Genomic DNA, 22,362 nt, shown 5'->3' on the forward strand with positions numbered 1-22,362 from the left:
CTAAACACAAACATTAACTTGTAAACTATGTAAAAGTTTCAAAGTCAATCAACCATGATGAGGGGGTGGGGCTATATAATCTCCATGGAAACGAGACTTGCAAATGCCAATAAATTTGCATACCAAATATCATTGACTTAACATAAGCAGTTCATCTTAAACTGATCTAATCACAAACTAATACATGTAAACTAAGCAAAAGTTTCAAAGTCAATAAACCATGACTGAGGGGGCGGGACCAAATATTCTTTATGGAAATGAGATGTGCCAATGCTTATACAATTACATACCAATTAACATTGGCCTACCACTAATGGTTCCCCTTGAACTAACCTAATCAAAAACTAATACATGTAAACTAAGCAAAAGTTTCAAAGTCAATAGACCATGACTGCGGGGGTGGGACCAAATAATCTCCATGGAAATGAGATATGCCAATGCTTATACAACTGCATACCAAACATCATTGATCAACCACTAGTGGTTCACCTTTAACTAGACCTAATCACAAACTAATACATTGTTGAAGCCACAGCCACTGTCGCCACTGCCAACAGCATACCTATGTCTCGCTTTTGACTCCGTCAAGGCAAGACAAAAATCTGACAAGAGTTGTACCCATGAGAGCGCTAACGAGGCCATTTTCCATAAATTTAATATCTCCAAGGGGCATAACTCTTTTAAAAAAAGTCGATTGGCCACCATTATAGAACTTGTCCGAGTTATTGCTGATATTAACCTATAGTATAAGTTTTATAAAAATCTGTCAAGAATTGTACCCGTGAAAGCGCTAACAAGACCGGACTGACAGACGAACACACACCAAGTATTTCCATGTCCCCGCAACAAGTTACACGGGGGACAAAAAGACAAAAACCTACATGTCTTTGTTTAGTTAAATAAATCTAATGAACATCACACCAACATTACACTTTGGGATTCAACATACAAATTTGGGTACAGAAGTCCTGCTGCAGTTAAAAAAAAAACCCTTCATATTTTGATTAATATTCTGTTTCATATTCAATGTTTACTATATGTTTTCATAATCATCCGGAACAAATCGCACTGGACCGATTTCTTACATCACTGTACGTATTGACTGCCTTTATTTTCTGTGACACCGTCTGCTCCAATATTTCAACACATGTAACATGGACGACATTTAATTTTCTGGGGAAATCGAGACATATCACTGTCAATTTACCACAAACAATCTACTGACTACTTGTAAACCTTTCTGGTGGAATACTATAATTACAATTTTCGAAACAAGTTGTGTTCTTTATATATTTGCCGAGAATGCGATACAGTCACCTGGTTAAGCAAGCTGAGTCAGGCTCAGCATAATTAACATGAAAATTCCTATCCATTTATATATTTCATAGGACAATCACAACCGATTTATATACATTTCCTAGCTATTATGACATCTTATTTAAACATTAACTACATGGAATCATTCATTTTGTTAGATAAAAAGACCAGAACACAGTTTTTACAGACATCTTTATAGAAGTTGAAAATTTAAGACCCATTGATATATTACCTCTGTGAAAATATTAGCACTCATTGATATATTTGACATTCCAAAAAAGATACCCATACCAGCAGTACGTCTGTGTATACCTTTATACAGGAAGAGCAACAACAATACAAGAGAGTTTGTATGACTGTAAAACATCACTGCCTAAACAAACTTTACTGCAGACTATTCATTCTTTGAGAGGAATTCTCACTTCAACCAGTTTTGCAGTTAATCTGCATAAACTAAATGACTTCTACATGTATATGACTTTTTTGCTGATATAATATATTTTATCTATAGATTATCTATGGTTCTGAAAATGAGAGGGAGTTTCTTACTCTCCTCAACTGATAAAAACCATTCTCAGTCGAGCAGCTTGAGACAGAAAATAATTAAACAGAAAGAATCAAAGCAAAATACATAAAAATAGTGATAACACAGTCTATTGTTTTTTATGGCTGCTAAATTACAGACAGCAATTTTATGGTTTTTAGCAGACCTGTAGACTTTTACAATTTATTGGAGATCTCCCCATGAGAGGCGTTGACCTTTTATTCGAAATCTTTTGTTATATAAACTAAATACCTTTAAACAAATATTCAAAGGAGTTAAAATGGGATTTTTCAGCAGACCTGTAGACTTTTACAATTTATTGAGGATATCCCCCATGAGAGGTGTTGATCTTATTCTTAAAATCTTTGGTTATATAAACTAAATACCTCTAAAGAGATATTAAATGGAGTGAAAAATGGGATTTAAGCACATTATGTGACTCATTAAAAACCATAGTATATTATATATGACACATTATAACATGTATATAAGAAATTCGGTCATCTTGTTGCTACAATCCCTCATGGAGATTTTAATAAGTTGGAATATATGATTTTATTATTGATTTTAGTACTAGTAGCTGCAAATTCCATGAATATTTAGATTACTAACTAGAGTTTGACTTCTCCAAAACAAACATTGAACTTGTGCAAGGGGAGGAAAAATTACCAGCAACTGGTAGTAATGAGAGAAAAAAAACATGAAATCTGCCATTTCTAACAACGTAATTTCAGTTCATTTCTCTGGAAAACAAATCATTTCTAAACTTAGTAGTGTTAATAACAGGCAGCCACTACCTTCTGAAACTAATGACAAACTAAGTAGCATTACTTCTGCTCTTTGTAATCAGGGTCATATAAATGTTTTAAGCTATGATCTTATCTAACAATATATATGCAGATCAAAGACTTTGTTTGGGTGTAGAAACAAACGAACTGTACAAATTCTATTTCATTATTGGAATTAAATATCTATAAGTACTGGACTAAATGGAGTAATTGTTAATGATATTCAGAGACAATGATTAATTAAAAAATAATTATGAAAGTCAGGGAGGTCTAACATCCAAATATAGAACATTAATGAATGCTGATTGTACCATGTATCATATTATGCATGAAGAACAGAAGTGTTTCAAGTCATTAAAAAGTGTTATGTTTTATAACTCAGTCCTGGAGTTCAGTACATTTATCACATAATTTACATAAAGGTACTTGACATAGATGATGGGGTATGTTAATCAAAATCACATAATTAGAAATACCTAATTCAAGGACAAACCAAATGTTTTGCATTGTTTATAAATAGTAACACCTAATTCAAGGCCAACCAAACTCTTTTCAATGTTTATAACAAGTAACACATAATTCAAGGCCAAACAAACTTTTTACAATGTTTATAACAAGTAACACATAATTCAAGGCCAAACAAACTTTTTACAATGTTTATAACAAGTAACACATAATTCAAGGCCAAACAAACTTTTTACAATGTTTATAACAAGTAACACATAATTCAAGGCCAAACAAACTTTTTACAATGTTTATAACAAGTAACACCTAATACAAGGACAAACCAAACTTTGTACATTGTTTATAACAAGAAACACCTAATTCAAGGACAAACTGAACATTTTCAATAATAATTTATTTTACAGTTTGTGATGTATATCTTGAAATGTCAATACCTTGTAAAACATTAGAGTACCAATAAATAAGAACCTTGCTGCTGTAATTACCCAATAACAATGAGATCTGCTACAGATATCAGCCATAATGTCAAGTACTTCAATAACCAGCTGATTCTTGTCAGTTTCAGCAAATATATTTTCCAAACATAATTGCTTAATTGTAAATACCAGATTGATTACCAATAAATTCAAACAAATTTTACTGTAACAGCTTATTCTGATAAATTGTTGATTGATGCTTGCTTAAAATCCAGTGGCAAATAATTCATGCATGTTCAGGACAACAAATTAATAATAAATACATTTTGTTTCTTTGAAATTCACAAAAATAGAATACAATCCCTTTTCCAAGGTTAATCGGAATATTTTAGTCATAAATGTATGATCCCTTGCAAGTCTTAGAGAAGGCACAACTAATAGAGTTAATGTCAAGGTCATATTAGACAGCTATACCACAACTGATTACATACCCATGACCTGGTAACTATAGGAACATGGAACAACATATCTCTAGGAAACTAATAAAACTGTTAAACTACTAAGTTCAATTATGGTTTTGACCTTTTGGATTTTATTTTCTCAAATGTTATAAATTTTTGCTCTCAAAAGATTTGGTGTGGCGGTGTACATGATGAAGGTGATTCCTAAAACATGTCTCGTACACACAGAAATTGGTGTACTTTTCAAATACAGTACACCAATAATTACATTTACTACAGTATATTGTTGAAGTCTGAAGCGATGTCACAATAATCTTTAATAATTCTGTAGACCCAGTAGTATTACCATAAATACTGCCGACACATTATACAAATTTTAAAAATCAATTATTTGATGTAGACGTTTTCTCATTTTGCCGTTCAAGTTATTCTGTTTATTGGATAATATGAGAATTAATATTAATATAATATGTGTATGATATATGTCTAATACAAAGGGATACTTAATCAAAACCATAGATTAAGTAAATTGTTAGCAAAAGTGCATCAAAATTACTGAACTAATGTTAAACTATTTTTGCTGCATGAAATTGTGTTGAGTTAATTCCAACTATATTGGTCTGAAATTTTCATAACTTTAATGATTTACTCTCTATTAAAAGGGAAAAGTTCCTTGTTGGCCAATCAGAGTGCTGCATATTTAGAATAATAAAAACATAATCTAAAATGATTAATAAAACTAAATAAAATACACCCTCTCTAAATTATTTAAAGCTGTCATTTAGTATAAACATAATTTGATATACCCAATCCGGCTTACGTCATTAGATTTATTCAAAAAGGCAAACGTCATTAAATTTACCCAATTTGTTTAAATTATTTAAAGCTGTCATTTAGTATAAACATCATTTGATAAACCCAATCAGGCTTACGTCATTAGATATACCAAATAGAGCTCACATCATTAGATATACCCCATAGGGCTAACGTCACTAGATATACCCAATTTGGTCAACGTCATTGCCTAGATATACCCAATCGGTGTAACATCATTAGAACTATATCTAATACATTTTGTTATGTTCTGATAAAGTTTCATGAAAGCCATCAACCTTTAACTGTTGAGAAAAAATAAGTAACCTTTTAACCCAAACAGATCTTTCCAATCTGCTATAAAGCAATATGATACTGCTTTTTCCACTGAAGCCATTTCTTATCAATTATATGGGAAATTTTTTATTAAGTTTGATCATATCATTAAGTGATTGATTTCAATAAAAATAATTAGGCATCTATATTTTTGAAGATAGAGAGCCAATTGCTATTAATTTGGGGGAATTTTATCTGTAGATTTACATTTTGAACTTCAATACCCATTGACCTTCAGCCTTGACTTTTCCAGGTGATTAGAAGGTAATTGGTTACCTATGATTGACTGATAACCATAAGATTGACACCAGAACATTGATCTTTCTGGTAGAGGATAAAATTTACTTAAATGATGTCTGAAGTGACAGCTTCATAAAGGTCACATGAACAAATAATGTGAAGAATGTAGGTAATATCTTGTCTAAGATTTAATTGGAATGAGTTATGGTATTGTTTATAGTTTCTCAAATGATTTCCAAGTATTCTGTCCAACTGGCACTCAAAAACACTTTCAAGACTTTGAATGTTTTTTGGAAATGATATTTATTTCTCAGAATTTAACAACAAAATTTAAAAATAATTGTGAGAAATTTTTTTTATAGGAGTAAATGTAAGCTTAAAGCACCCTTATATGGGAAATGATGAAAAACGAACATCCATAGGGCAATACAGGATTGAGTTATATTCAAAGAAATTAGACTGACAAACAGTTGTTCAGGAATACATGTAATGCTGAGAATTACAATCTGTATGGCCCATGAAACATGATTTGTCATAGAATAGAAAAGAAAGAATATGTGGTATCCATCCATGACACAAAATCAGTACATTTACAGCATAAAACACAAAAAGCAATGGAACAGCGCTCTTATTGCTTTTCTTCATCTCAAAGTCTGTCTGGTCAGAGGTCTATCGTACAGTAACAACAAACATCTACAAAGCCTTACCAGTTAAATGAATCTAGTTTTGGGTTTAAGTCATAGCAATAGCTATAAAGCATAACTGGTCAACAGATATAAGTCTGGGGTCAATGTTAAATAAGTCAGCAGACTTAAGTCTGGGGTTATTGTCAAAGAAATAAATAGCTATAAAATATTTCAGTTAGTTATTTAGTAAGTTAATTGCATTTCTCTCATACCACCAAGGTAATGGATTAAAAATAAATGGAGAATGTGTCCATGGAACACAGATGATGCCCCCGCTAACTTATAACGTTATAAAGGGACATAACTCAAGAACGGTAAAAGTGACGCCACCCAAATTCGATCTAGATCTGTGTTTTGTGGTAATAAGCATTGTGTTGAGGAAAACTAGAGTTAGAGACTGGAAACCAATTTCTGGATGTACGTATGGACTGACAAGGGTAACACTAAATGCCCCCACTGGTGATGGCGGGGGCATAAAAAACAGATGACTTAATATGACAATGAGATGAGGGTTATAGGTCAATGAGACAGCAACCAAATGACACAAACAACTTACAGTCAACAGGAGGTCAAAAATATGTCTAGTCAACAGGAGGTCAAATATATGTCTAGTCAACAGGTCAATATATGTCTAGTCAACAAGAGGTCAAAAATATGTCTAGTCAACAGGAGGTCAATATATGTCTATTCAACAGGAGGTCAATATTTGTCTAGTCAACAGGTCAAAAATATGTCTAGTCAACAGGAGGTAAAAAATAGGAGGTCAATATATGTCTAGTCAACAGGAGGTCAATAAATGTCTAGTCAACAGGAGGTCGAAAATATGTCTAGTCACTAGGAGGTCAAAAATATGTCTAGTCAACAGGAGGTCAATATATGTCTAGTCAACAGGAGGTCAATACATGTCTAGTCAACAGGAGGGTCCATATATGTCTAGTCAACAGGAGGTCAATATATGTCTAGTCAACAGGAGGTCAATATATGTCTAGTCAACAAGAGGTCAATATATGTCTAGTCAACAGGAGTTCAATATATGTCTTCAACTTTAGTCTCAGGTCTATACAAAATATCAAGCTCTAAATCTCCCTGAGTCCAGAAAAGTTGGAAATTAATTTCACAGAGACTATCTAAAGGCCTACATGGAATTCCAACTACATGTACAAAAATGAACCATGTGGGAGATAAGTATAAACACTTAAAATTTAAATTGGTAAGAAAGTAATCATTTAAAAAAACTTAATGTATTTTTGACATTTATAACATTTTCTTGTTGATATTACCATCTGGAATTATATAAGCAGAAACCATCAGAGATAACTTCCCACTCCTTTTGATCCTCAAATCTGTCAAAACTCATCAAGAATGTGTCAATGAGCGAGAACAAATCACCAAAAAATAAAAGACGCCAGCAAAATATCAAATCTATCTTCTCAAAAATCTTTCTTTGATAATATGCATGAAAGTTTAGAACATATTTAACAAATCATTGGAATAATATCAAATTAATAAATCGTAACGCCTACATACAGACATCAAAAAACATGGAACAACTTAACATCCACCTAACTACTTATATCTTGGTAAAAAGGATTCTGACTTCTATAAAGTAACAACTTTATGTTTAATTTTTGGCTGTCAGTGAAAGTGTTATTAGTAATGATAATTCATTAAGTATTGACGTCATACCAACAAATACATAGCAATAATGTAAAAGATTGCAATGCAATCATAGGCTGTGTTTTTTGGCTTGAAGCAGAAGTGTCAATCTTTTATCAACAACAAGAGAAGTGTAATCTTTGAAGAAAGGCAATTCTTTATGTACATGGTTTAAAATTTCTTTCTTTATCTTTAAAGTTCATTAATTGTACATGAAAAACACTTTATTTTCCAATAATTTGGTGCCTATTCAATGATGAAAGAAATAATAAGAAAAGAATATAGCATTATCAGTACTAACAAGAACACCAGCAATGAAGATTTCATTGGTTAAGATTCATGTCTGTGATTTGGGAAACTCTATATGGACTTGACTGTTGTTTGCTTAACGTTAAGTGGCAAATATTTCATGCAAATTCATGACAGGATCAAATTAACAATACTCAAATAAGTAGGTCTGCTAGGTGGGTGGACAGGGATGAGGTGGGTGGACAGGGATGAGGAGTAAAAATTTTAACAATTGGAAAACGAGGGTATGTTAGATAGTGGCAGACATTTCGCTTTGCTGCAGGCCACCTACAAATCTATCAACAAGTTGTTACAAGAGTTTATTCTCCCTACATGAGGCTTCATAATTTATGTCCTCTTTTTGGACCTGATCTGGCTTTATAACCATACATCCATCATAGCCCACATTAACATGGGTTTTATCCAGATGGGAAAGTCCATGAATTACCATATTCTTATACCCTTAGGTCTTCTAGTTAAGAGATGACTGGTTGGTGTCCAAGAATTCTAACCCAGACTTGTTTACAATCACATGGCTGATATGGACCAAGGAACTCAGGCGAGAAATCAAATATTTTGGATGAGAACAAATACATGCATTTTTTCAAACTGATTTAGGCATTTGTAGATATTCTACTGAGGACTATATTTAATTGTTTCAAATTTTTCAGAGCCTTTTATAGCTGACTATATGGTATGTTTTTTTTTCGCATTGTAAAAGGCTGTACTGTGACCTATAACTGCTTTTATATTCACGTCATTTGAACTCTGATGGATCATTGTCTTAGTGACAATCATTATCCACATCCCCTAATTTTTATAAATTGACATTTGTACTAATGTGTGTTTTGTGTACAACATTCTAAATCGTCTCTCTTCTACTGATGTCTATTCTGTAGTATAGATACACTAAGGCAATTCTTTAAAGTGGGTTAATCAATGTTTCGTAAAACATTTGTTACATGTTGAAACACTTCAATTAACTATTGTTGTCAGTATGGGTGTTTTAAGATATAGATCAAGGATGTATAATTGTTCCAATACCAGTAACCCATTTCTTAAACAAACTAAAACACAGTAAATCAAAATCGTCTACTGTTTAAACTTCAGTAAAACATATCTGCTTGTAGCATTTACAAAACAAATTTATCTAATTTTGCAAGTTATCTAGTTTACTTAAGGTAGATGGGGGTCTAAATTAAAATCAATAGAAATTTTTAATTATTTGCCAAAATGTAGCTTCCAGTATGCTTTTTGGAAAAATATATAAAAACATATGGGTCACAAGGTTTTTTTCCAGCTACAGGCTGTGCAACATTGTCAGATTTTGAATAGATTGTACATAAAAAGACAATTTTTGTGTGAAAGAAATAAAACTAAACAATTATTTTAAGGGGGCATAAAATTAGCTGTCAAATTCATGATCAACAATTTGACTTGAATTCTCATATTTTATTCATAACATTCTAAAACTCATATCCAAATTACAAAAAAGTCCAAAAGAAGCAATAAACAATGCATGGACTCTTTCTAATTTATCAGCAGTTTGTGCATATTTTAGACTAGATACCATTTAATTAACCATCCAGATAACATCTGTGATTAGTTTCACAAAAAAATCTTACGACTGAAGTTAATCAAGAGATCGTAAGTATACTTACGATCTGTGAAACTGATCACTGTCATAAAATCCAATCTAAACATAAATGTAATAAAAAAGGACCAACAAGCATGTGACAAGGTTTGTTTGATTTCATGTCATAGATTAAAAAGAATGTAAATCATCACTGTACCTGTATACATATGGATAATTTTTGTGGGCCAAATCAGTCAAAGAAATGGTTTTTCCTGCAGGCTCCTTTGTTTCACTTTTCAATGTTGACATTCTTTTGTTATTATAAATAACTGTACACACTTAGCACATACTTAACCCACCTCACGTAAAAGGTCAAATTAAAGGTTGCACGAATCAAATGAGGTTCAAATTATTGACTTTTAAGCTAATAATTTACATTAGCTATTATGTTTTGAGATTATTTTGACAAAATTGAACCAAACTGACTGCTAATAGTGAAATACTCTCTCAATATTCCTCTTTTATAAATGTTGGTAACAAAAACAAGAATTATATTTTAATTTTTTATCTTAAAATCTTAGCTAATGCCCCCCTAAGATAAAATACATGAGAAGATAGCTCTAATAAAATGTTTTCAGGAAATAAAAATAAAAATTTGAGTGATATGATTTGATTCGTTCTACAAAACAAAATAGGTAAATTTTGTATACAACCCTTCATAAAATTTACATTACCTGAGTTATCTCCCCTTATTTAGCTAAGTTGAAACAAATATTGCATCAAATAAATAATATTCTGTATTTGTAAACACACAGTCATAATAATAAGATAAAACACATAATTTCTTCATTTAGATTAAACATCTTATAAATGAATTAGTCCTCTCTCAAAATTTGCGTATTTCATTAAAGATCTAGAATGATTGTTTTCTGCTATTTTACAATCAAAGATGTCAGTGATGATCATAGAATAACATGGTTTTTCATTGAAGAATACCATGGTTTTTCTTTGAAGAATACAATGGTTTTTCACCTGGGGAAGACACCCTATTTACTTTAATTAGTAAACTAATTCACCCTTAAAATTGGCTCCAAAACTAGTATTTGTCAGACTGGTCATATTGTTGGCAGTTTGAAAATTGGCCTCACTTTTGACTTCATCTGAATATTAGCCTTATACAGATGCATGAAATTTATAAGGTGTTGATTCCATTTCTTACATTGATCCATAATTGTTTTCTCTAGAGTCAAGGTTATTTTTTACATATGAGTCAAAAGTAGTTCATCCATAATAAACACATCTTCTCATCATACAACATAAACAACACATAGCTGCGAGGGTGATAGAGCAGATTGTTACCCTGAGAAAACATTGTCACACTCTCAGCTATGTGTTATTTAATTTATTATACTGAATGTCCTATCATTATTGTCTTTTAGTGTTGTATTTTAGATTTAAAGTATTTTACTATGACGTCACATACATAACAACGTTACAGATATTAGAAAAATCAACAGACATGAAGCAAGATGTTTTTTTTAATTTTGACAGTCTACTAAAAAGTTCTGAGCCAAAACGTACAACTTTAACTATTTGATGTAAATTCAATTATTATCCGTTAAATTATTGATTTTTGATTGGTTTGCACGAGAGGGTGACATTCAAAAAATTGATCTCCTGCTCAGCCATGGGATAGAGTAAATTGTCTCCCTCGTATTATAAAGTTATACTTTCAGGACCATCCCCTCCTTTTGAGCCTTGCGAACTTAAAAAAACTAAAAGTTGAACCATGCAGTTATACCCAAAGCCCTAGTGATCTAAATAAAAAGCACAATCTTTTAATTATACAAATTAACCCTTGACATAACATCTGATTAAAATAAATTGATTTGTACCCAGATAATAATGAAAGTCAATAATCAAAATTTTGATGAATTTTCAATGCTGAGATTAGGTTTCCAGTTAGTCTGTAAAAATTGTCAAAATCACAGCTAACAAACGCTGATGAATGATAATAATACTATCAAACGATGAAGAACCATATTCACAAGTTATAATGGTGATCTACAGTGATAGGCCATGACAAATTAATTCTGTTATCAGATAAACCAGATATCTGTAATCTTTAACTTATTATTTTAAAATTAAATTAAGTCAATTAATTATAACTTAGTTTTTCTGATATCATATTTTAATCTAAAGTACCATGAAAGAAATTCTGAGAATCTAGGAGGATGAAGTGATACAAAACAGGCATCTGTGATAAAATCTAAGGCATTTATTTGTTTATTACTGTTAACTATTAAGTATTTAATATAATGCCATGGACACTTGCATATTAATAAAGACCCTTTGTTGACCTGCATATAAAATAACTAGATGGAATGATTTGCCAATGAGAAAACTATTCACCAGAGACAAAATGACATAGATATGAACAATTATAGGTCACTGTATTGCCTTCAATAATGAGCAAAATCCATACCATATGATGTCTAGCTGTCTAAATGTCAGTGTTTTCTTGGGTTGCTGTCTGACTGGTGTTTATCCTATATTTCTCATATTCATATAAAAAGCCTCCCTCAAATAAAAATAAATTAACAACACAATAAACTGTTGTGGTTCTCTGCCATTTTCTAATTTCTACACTAACAAACTTTCCCAGCAGCTGTCTAATTTCTACACTAACAAACTATCCGATGCAGCTGTCTAATTTCTACACTAACAAACTATCCGATGCAGCTGTCTAATTTCTACACTAACAAACTACCCCATGCAGCTGTCTAATTTCTACACTAACACACTACCCCATGCAGCTGTCTAATTTTTACACTAACACACTACCCCATGCAGCTGTCTAATTTCTACACTAACACACTACCCCATGCAGTTGTCTCATTTCTACACTAACAAACTATCCCATGCAGCTGATTTTTTAAAGGTGGCATAGCCAATACATCCAAAAGAGAATAAAAATAGGTTTTTCATCCATTATAACATTTAAGGGGAAATGGCAATTTTTTTGTAATCTTGCTAAGGGCAATAACTCTATAAATAATCATTCAATGTTTTCTGTCATATTGGTATTTTTGTAGATCTTGTATTGCTGATCATTTCTGCCCTTTACTGAATCTTTATATATATCTATTATAGTTTCAATAGGCAAACACTCGAAAATTAGCCAAACATCATCATTTAAGGGCGATAACTCCTACAAGGAGTCATCCAATGGTTTTTGTCATACATGTATATGTATCTTTGTAGATCTTATTTAGCTGATAATTTATTCTGTTTACAGATCTACCTATCTATTATAGTTTTCAAGATAATAGGGAAAAATTTGAAAATAAGTTGTAAATCATCATTTAAGGGCAATAACTCCTATACAGAGTCATCTGATAATTTGGTGTAAATAGGATTAAGGTAAATTTTACATTCTGAGCATTTTTGCCTTGTCAAATTTCTCTATTTATTATGGTTTTCAAGATATTAGAAAATAATTGCATATATCCTAAATCTTATGTTCTATTTTTAGCCGTGGTGGTTGATTGGCAGAAAAACAAACCACATTCTTTATACAACATACCCTAAGAATCATTCAGTCAAAATTTGATTAAAATTGGTCCAGTGGTTTCAGAGGAGAAGAAATTTTAATAATTTAAGGGCGACAACAGGACAAAGACGACTAAGGAAAGGATGACAATAGCTCACCTGGCCACTTAAACTGTCTTATGTCCTAGGATGATCTCAGAATCTGCTCTCATCCCCATTTTCTATCCTTAACTATTTTGTTATCAAATGTATATAGTTTTATCTAAATGAAATTTTTCAAATGTACATACATTATTTTGATTTTTTGATTTTGTTTCTTTTTATTTTTCTTGCTACAATGTAAATTATAAAATTTTATAGTCGACGCCCGGCGAATAATCTTCAACAATTGAAGGATCGCTAGAAACTTAAAGAAGAAAAAGAAGGATGTGTCCTATTACCAATGTCTGAAACAATCATCACAAGGAACCCTTTAAATTACATAGCATTATCTTTACACAGATCTGGTGATCTCTGAACTTCATTAAATGACCTTTGACTTACGTTCTTGCTCTTGTTCTTCCTCTTCTTCTTTTGATCCTTGCTTTTTCTTTAAACTGGCTTTCTTGCTCTACAATAAGAAGAACAAGCTTACAAATTCACAATTCATAAATATAGGTAATAAATATTTAACATGTTCAATAACAAAAAAAAAAACTGATTCCTGACAAAATAAGAACATCAATATAATAGAGGCAGTGATTGAACAATCCCACTTGGTTCTTTATACTTTACCTCCTCATATCTACAGAGGTCCACTGGTAATAGCATCTCTCGTGAAGATGAATTCTTCATTATTTTTGCAGAGTTTGTAAATCTTCCAAACATAGAATCCATGTCGAAAGAAAAAATATTGAATCCAAAGCGGAAATCAGTAAATAATGTGGGGCTTTTTAATCGTAATCAACAGTTTTTATGATAAAAATCTTAAACAATGCCATATATTAAATCTATATATCATTTTATTGCCAACAAATTTCCTTTAGGGAATTTTACAGAGAGATAACAAACATTTTGTAGGCATGAAACATTGTAAATTTATAAGTCCTTGGAGGAAAGTGTTCTCACATGCTGGACAATGGCTTTAATGAACAGTATTGAGATAACAGAATGATGGCACATAATCTAATAGTACCAAAAAATCACAAGAATAAGATTTTCATTCTTTTCTTTTAAAAAAATGTCCACCTATTTTCTGTCATTTTAATATTTTAGTAATAAGGCTTAAGAAAAAGGATTAAATCAAATTGTACTACAGAGAAATTGTCTATGCTTAATCTGCTTTCAAAGGATTTGTTTTTAAATTAAGTCTTCTGTTCATGAATAAAAAAAAAACCCGAGAAACTGTGGATTTATTTGGTTTTGTGAATTGAGGAAAATTGTATTTTTGATGATACATGATTTTGTAGTATTGAAATATTCTCCACACAAATATGTTTAAATTTGTTCAACATTTAAATCTAAGTGGTTCCCTAAAACCCTCAAAATCCATGAAATTAGTACCAAACAAATAATAAGAGGCTGCTAAGATCCTGAATCGCTCACCTGGAATATTTCTAGTAGATCTTGTATCAATGATTATTTTGCTGTTTAATTTAATATAATGTGTGTTTAAACATGCCATTTAAATTTTGTATCTATCTATCATAGTTAAATATGCCATTCAAATTTTCTCTCTATCATAGTTTCTGCAAAAAACTAAAAAAAAAAATGGGAAAAAAAATCATCTTTTGAGGGCAATAAATCCTAAAAGGGATCAATTGACGATTTCGGTTAAATGACTTTTTTGTAGGTCTTACTTTGCTGAACATTTTTGCTGTTTTAAGTTTCTCTCTATCTAATTTAGTTTCTGAAAAAAAAAACTTTAAAAAATTATAAAAATTGTTTTTCAAGGGCAATAACTCCTACAAGGAATTAATTGACGTACTTGGTTCTTAGACTTATTGGTAGATCTTACTTTGCTGAACTTTTTGTTGTTAAAACGTTCCCTTTTAATTTTAATAGTTTTCAAGATAATAACCAAAAACAAATAAATTTCATAAAAATTATTTTTTCAGGAGCAATAACTTTAAATTGGGTTGTCTGATTCTTCTAGAAATTTTCTGGCGAATAGATCCTGACTCTGTCAATTTTGCTTTAATTGATTTAGTATTTTGAGATAAAATCCAAAACTGCATTTTACCCCTTTTTCTATTTATAGCCATGACAGCCATGTTTGTTGACTGTCCAGAATAAAAGAAAAACTATATACTAGATACCATGAGGGTCATTCCAAGTTTAGTTGAAATTGGTTTCAGAGGAGAAGATCTTTGAAAAATTTCATGGCAATGTACAACAACAGACGCCAAGTGATGGCAATAGCTCAAATCGCCTGTGGGCCAGGTGAGCTAAAAATAAATCCACAGTATTGTAAAGCAGGAAAAAAATATTTTCATTCTTTTTGTTTTAATTTTGATTTAAAGTAAAGGTGTATTTCACCTGCAAACTTTCTGGCATCCTATAACTCTTACCTTTGAAACTTAAAAAAAGACTTTTCAGATAACACAGGCCTCACTGTGACTTTGAGATAAAAGTGCTGTTCTTTGCATTAAATTTTGACATGTACATGTATAGATTGTTTAATTGTTGTTTGCTTAATGTCCAGTGGCAAATATTTCATGCATGTTGAGGATGAGGTACATGTATGGATATAGTAACGTAAATTAATACATCATATCTCTTTTTTTCTGTTTCATCAATATCAAATCATCAACTCACTAATTTTGAATCTGATGGAGAACTCTTTAAACTTTTGAATGCTTTTTTCCACATTCCCTTGATTGAGGCAGATGAATATTGCTTATCTTGGTCCGTATTTTCCACTGTGCCATTCTGTTTTGGTGTTAACAATTCAATCTGAAAAATACAAGAATAAGTGTGGATACAGTCAAATAATGTGTCATTCTGATTTTAAGTAAAGAAATTAATCTGACAAATGACATAGATATAAGGAAGTACTGATACAATCTTCTGTTTTGGAGATAACAGTTAACAGTTTACAATTACGACAAGATGGGAAATAAAAAAGTATCTGTTTTCTTTAGGAGTAAAAATTGGATACAAAAATAAAAACAAGAATGGGACACTATGTCCTGCTCACACTATTACATTGATGTGACGGCAACTTCTGGTAGACCACGTTAAACTAAAGCGTTAATCTCACAGGTACAGATGAACAGATAGACTATTAAACAAGGGATGGCAGACGCACAGACCAGATAACATAACGCCCCCATACAATTAACACACTACATTTGAAAATTTGACAGAACAATCAGTTATTTTATACATGGCAATTCAACAAAGAGTTTAGTATTAGATAATTAACAGAATTAGCCAGACATCTAATTTAATAACAATATGAAATTATGGTTAAGGCAAAAAGATAGTTTTCAATGAATTAAAATATCCCATGAATTTGACATTTTATTTTTAGGATAAAGCAAGACATTTAATGCAGGATATACAATTACATTTGATGAAATCATAAAAATGTAATTAAATCCCTGACGAATGAAAACAGATATTTCTTACAACCATAATATTATACTTTATAAAAGTACACTTTGGTATTAAAGCATCAAACTTCCTTGTGCAACTGTTATATCAAATACTTGTTTTCAAACATGAGAGAGCGCAGATTCCTATAAAAGAATGCTAAACATCATAATTCAAGTATAACAAATAGTGGTATGAAACATTGTTGTTTTTAGTAAAGAAAAATCCTTTAATGTTTACAGCTGAAAGAAATACCAAAATATCTTAATCTGAAGTAATGAAATAGGGAAGTTTATCACTCTTTTATAATAATACCTAAAGTACACAGTGTTTATATTTATATCTTCTGGATGATAAAGTGCACATATCACTGGAGGCAAGTGTCAAGACCAGAAATAAACATGGACGTAAATATACCAAAATAATTAGTTACATTTGTTTAATATCAAAATAAACAATAGAAAAATATTCATCAGCTTCCTAACTTATTATAAGGATTATGACAAGAATCATTCACAATTATTTTGTACGAGTTATTCTTTACGTAAGACACCCACACAGCAACCATCAGAAGACAAGGTGCTAGCCTTTTTTTGCAATCTTTACCCAAAAATAAAAGTGTGTACTACAATGTATTCTGATATACTGTAGTGAAATGATAATTTTATATGTTGCCTTTGGTGGCAATGTCAATGTCTACACTATGATGGAATCATTTGCACCTGAAAAATCTGACGGAATATTGTAAGCTGTCATGATGCCATAAACTTGTAGAGGAAAGTCACATGACAAGTACACATGTGATAACCTAATGTGAAAGTCATGTATATTTAGAGAATCAACATCATTTGTTTGTGGTTGGTTTGGTTTCAGCTAAAAATAAGAAGTTAATGTATGTAATATTTCTTGTCCTTGGAATTAAAGAAAATGTAGATAAAAATAATCATCTTCCAGCCTCAGTTCATGCTCAAAGAAAACTTTACAGAAAAACTTTCAGATTAAAAACTTCAATAAATGTATTGTATTTTTTTTTTATATCTAAGAGCATTAATATAGTAGTTATTTAATATTATATGAGGAAGATTTTGTTTTGAAAGGTGACAACCCCGTCCATCAGATATAGGCACTTGGTTTGGTCCACTACAATACAAGAGCCTCACAAATTTTAGGACCATTTTGGTGGTGTTCCATGAATTGAGGATGCATATTTCAATCATATTAATTCAAAATATCAAATATTTAACACTTTCTATGCTTATTATAAAACTCTGCAGCAGTTTTCAACAAAAATCTTCAGACTAAACTTGATCTTTAGTTATACTTAAATGATAATGACTTAACAATTACTTTTTCTTGTAAGGTTTTTGTGAAATTGGTCGCTAAGTCCATGGCTCCTCCATTTTATTTCTAAACGATAAAATTGGCTCCTCCATTTTATTTCTAAACGATAAAATAAAATTGAGAATGGAAATGGGGAATCTAAACGATAAAAAACTATATACTAACTTAAAATAACGGGGCACTTTCCATACTATAGTGACTTGTGTAACAGTATTTCTAGATAATGAATGATTGTCAAGATGGAATTAAGATTATATCTTTAATGTATTGTATACACAAGACCGATTACCAGAGGTCTGGACCTATGTCTGGTCCTATGTCTGGACCTATGTCTTGTCCTATGTCTGGACCTATGTCTGGACCTATGTCTGGACCTATGTCTGGACTTATGTCTGGACCTATGTCTGGTCCTATGTCTGGACCTATGTTTGGACCTATATCTGGACCTATGTCTAGACCTATGTCGGGACCTATGTCTGGTCCTATGTCTGGACCAATGTCTGGACCTATGTCTGCACCTATGTCTGCACCTATGTCTGGACCTATGTGGTAGCATGTAATTGTTTGAGGTAACATGTATTCTGAAGCATAACAGATGATTCCCTTTCATTAAGCACAAAAAAATGTGATGAAAATTTTGTTTGTACAATGATTGTTGTAAAATTTCAAAATATCTGCAAACAGGAAGTAGCTGCATCATGGCGGAAGTAAAAATTGATAATTAGTTACAACTGAACTTAATCAAGCTGCAGAACAATTATTTAATCATTCCCTATAAAAGAGCCAAAAAAATGATGAAAACTTTCCTAAGTACAATTACGTATTGCATTCAGTTTACTCCTAAACAAACACTTCTTAACAGACAGACAAAAGCGAGCAGTTATTAAACCTGATTTCACTTGGCAAAGCAGGTAATAAGTTAGTATTGCATTCAGTTTACTCCTTAAGGAACACTTCTTAAATCTTTTTTTGTCTTAAGTGTTCTTTTCTATTGGTAATTTCTTTTCTGTCTGTCTGTCATCAACTTATGGTGTTTAATTGTTCACTTTAAATAATGTCTTTTTTCAAGTTGCAAAAGTTGTTTTTGATTTGGCCTTGATTTCTGTGTTTGTATGTAATATATGTATAACTCCTTGGTATGATTGGTCATTCCTTAATCATTCCACTGATACTTGTTTTCAAAAATGTTGCAATAATCTAGAAAAACAGACTTTTAAATACTAGAATATCTTGCAAGGTTTAATACATTTTTATTGGCAGGTTATTTATAATTCACTGTAAGGTATAAATACTTATACTTAATCTATACCACCAGACGTGCATATCTACATTAATCCATTATAAATTTAGCACCATGTCTGTCAATAAAATCATTTTTCGATTTCTTCAGAAAAAAAACTCCTCAAGAAAAAAAATGTAGACCTATTGTTATACTGATGTAAATTCAAAACAAACTTTGCTATAATTTATCTTGATTTGTCAATCACTTGTCAGAACATATCAGTTCCAAGATGTCTATGGATAAAATTATTATATAATATAAAGGTCGTCATCAATTCACTTTGTGCAGATTTCTACTTTGAAAGGGAGTACTCTGAATTCACCTTCCACGTTCTGCTGATTTCTACTTTGTAAGAGAGAACATTGAATTCACTTTCCACTTTCTGCCGATTCATACTTTGTAAGAGAGTACTCTGAATTCACCTTCCACTTTCTACAGATTTCTACTTTGTAAGAGAGTACTCTGAATTCACCTTCCACTTTCTGCTGATTTCTACTTTGTAAGAGAGTACTCTGAATTCACCTTCCACTTTCTACAGATTTCTACTTTGTAAGAGAGTACTCTGAATTCACCTTCCACTTTCTGCTGATTTCTACTTTGTAAGAGAGTACTCTGAATTCACCTTCCACTTTCTGCTGATTTCTACTTTGTAAGAGAGTACTCTGAATTCACCTTCCACTATCTGCCAATTTCTACTTTGTAAGAGAGTACTCTGAATTCACCTTCCACTTTCTGCCGATTTCTACTTTGTAAGAGAGAACTCTGAATTCATCTTCCACTTTCTGCCGATTTCTACTTTGTATAGGGTACTCTGAAATCACCTTCCACTTTCTGCTGATTTCTACTTTGTAAGAGAGAACTCTGAATTCACCTTCCACTATCTGCCGATTTCTACTTTGTAAGAGAGTACTCTGAATTCACCTTCCACTTTCTGCCGATTTCTACTTTGTAAGAGAGTACTCTGAATTCACCTTCCACTATCTGCCGATTTCTACTTTGTAAGAGAGTACTCTGAATTCCCCTTCCACTTTCTGCTGATTTCTACTTTGTAAGAGAGTACTCTGAATTCATCTTCCACTTTCTGCCGATTTCTACTTTGTAAGAGAGTACTCTGAATTCACCTACCACTTTCTGCTGATTTCTACTTTGTAAGAGAGTACACTGAATTCACCTTCCACTTTCTGCTGATTTCTACTTTGTAAGAGAGTACTCTGAATTCACCTTCCACTTTCTGCCAATTTCTACTTTGTAAGGGAGTACTCTGAATTCACCTTCCATTTTCTGCTGATTTCTACTTTGTAAGAGAGTACACTGAATTCACCTTCCACTTTCTGCCGATTTCTACTTTGTAAGAGAGTACTCTGAATTCCCCTTCCACTTTCTGCCGATTTCTACTTTGTAAGAGAGTACTCTGAATTCACCCTCCACTTTCTGCCGATTTCTACTTTGTAAGAGAGTACTCTGAATTCACCTACCACTTTCTGCCGATTTCTACTTTGTAAGAGAGTACACTGAATTCACCTTCCACTTTCTGCCAATTTCTACTTTGTAAGAGAGTACTCTGAATTCACCTTCCACTTTCTGCCAATTTCTACTTTGTAAGAGAGTACTCTGAATTCACCTTCCACTTTCTGCCGATTTCTACTTTGTAAGAGAGTACTCTGAATTCACCTTCCACTTTCTGCTGATTTCTACTTTGTAAGAGAGTACTCTGAATTCACCTTCCACTTTCTGCCGAATTTCTACTTTGTAAGAGAGTATTTTGTATTCACCTTCTGAATAATATTGAATTAATTCAGTAACTAGTATATGATATGGGAGAAAATGATTTATGAGCAATTTAGAATGATTATGTGGAGATATACTGTAAACCAACTTATTGCAGTACTTTATTTCGTGTTCAGCTTTTTTGACCCCCCTTTAGCTATCTCTTCTTCAACCATTAGCTAGCGATCTAAGTTGGACTGGTTCTATGAGTTATCTCCCTTACTACCATAGCTAGTGATCCAAGTTGGACTGGTTCTATGAGTTATCTCCCTTACTACCATAGCTAGTGATCCAAGTTGGACTGGTTCTATGAGTTATGTCCCTTACTACCATAGCTAGTGATCCAAGTTGGACTGGTTCTATGAGTTATCTCCCTTACTACCATAGCTAGTGATCTAAGTTGGACTGGTTCTATGAGTTATCTCCCTTACTTCCATAGCTAGTGATCTAAGTTGGACTGGTTCTATGAGTTATCTCCCTTACTACCATAGCTAGTGATCTAAGTTGGACTGGTTCTATGAATTATCTCCCTTACTTCCATAGCTAGTGATCCAAGTTGGACTGGTTCTATGAGTTATGTCCCTTACTACCATAGCTAGTGATCCAAGTTGGACTCGTTCTATGAGTTAGCTCCCCTACCCTGGTCATATGAACCTTTAAGTTAGACTGGTATTGTGAGTTCTCTCCCATATTACCATGGCCAGTGAATCAATTTAAAGTGGTTTTGTGAGTTATCTCCCCTACCGACTAAGTCAATGGTAGAAAAAGTGAAAACAAAATGCATCCATTATATAAATATGGAAAAGCATACCTGTAATAAAGAAATGCTATATAACCTGATGTATATTATGTACATATATATCAGTAAATGGAGATGAGGGATTTAAATTAATGAGGCAGCAACCTAACGACACTGATAAGAACTCCTAATTAATATGTAAAAAAGATTATTATTTTAAACAAAAAAGGTATTCTAAATATCCTTAATATTAGTTTATACAAAATGTACTTTAACATATATATAATTAAGAAGAAGTGGTATAATTTCCAATGAGATATATTCATCACAGTCCAAATGACCTGGATATAAACAACTATAGGTCAGTGGCTAAACATTTTGGACAGGCACACAAAGAACTTGGCATGTCACGGAATAGAAGTTCCTTCATAATATAAGTTCCAAAAGGAAAAAATATTCTGGAATATTATTTCCACAGGAATAAATATTACAGTATATGTTCCTAACAGAATAAATGGT

The 22,362-nt window shown here is 31.9% G+C and overlaps 1 protein-coding gene across 31 annotated transcripts in view; it reads right to left on the reverse strand.

Moving 5' to 3' along the window:
* Positions 1–22,362, reverse strand: part of LOC127706185 (nostrin-like) — a 166,812-nt gene that overhangs the window by 27,571 nt on the left and 116,879 nt on the right. For all 31 annotated transcript variants that reach the window (XM_052210636.1, XM_052210669.1, XM_052210668.1 and 28 more), the window contains 2 exons: positions 15,935–16,072; positions 13,682–13,748 (listed from right to left, as the gene is read on the reverse strand). In XM_052210636.1, the coding sequence (XP_052066596.1) occupies positions 13,682–13,748; positions 15,935–16,072 (205 nt within the window). The remainder of the gene's footprint in view (positions 1–13,681; positions 13,749–15,934; positions 16,073–22,362) is intronic.

Source organism: Mytilus californianus, unplaced genomic scaffold (genome assembly GCF_021869535.1).
Source record: "Mytilus californianus isolate M0D057914Y unplaced genomic scaffold, xbMytCali1.0.p SCAF_6, whole genome shotgun sequence".
In the NCBI taxonomy this organism is placed as follows: domain Eukaryota; kingdom Metazoa; phylum Mollusca; class Bivalvia; order Mytilida; family Mytilidae; genus Mytilus; species Mytilus californianus.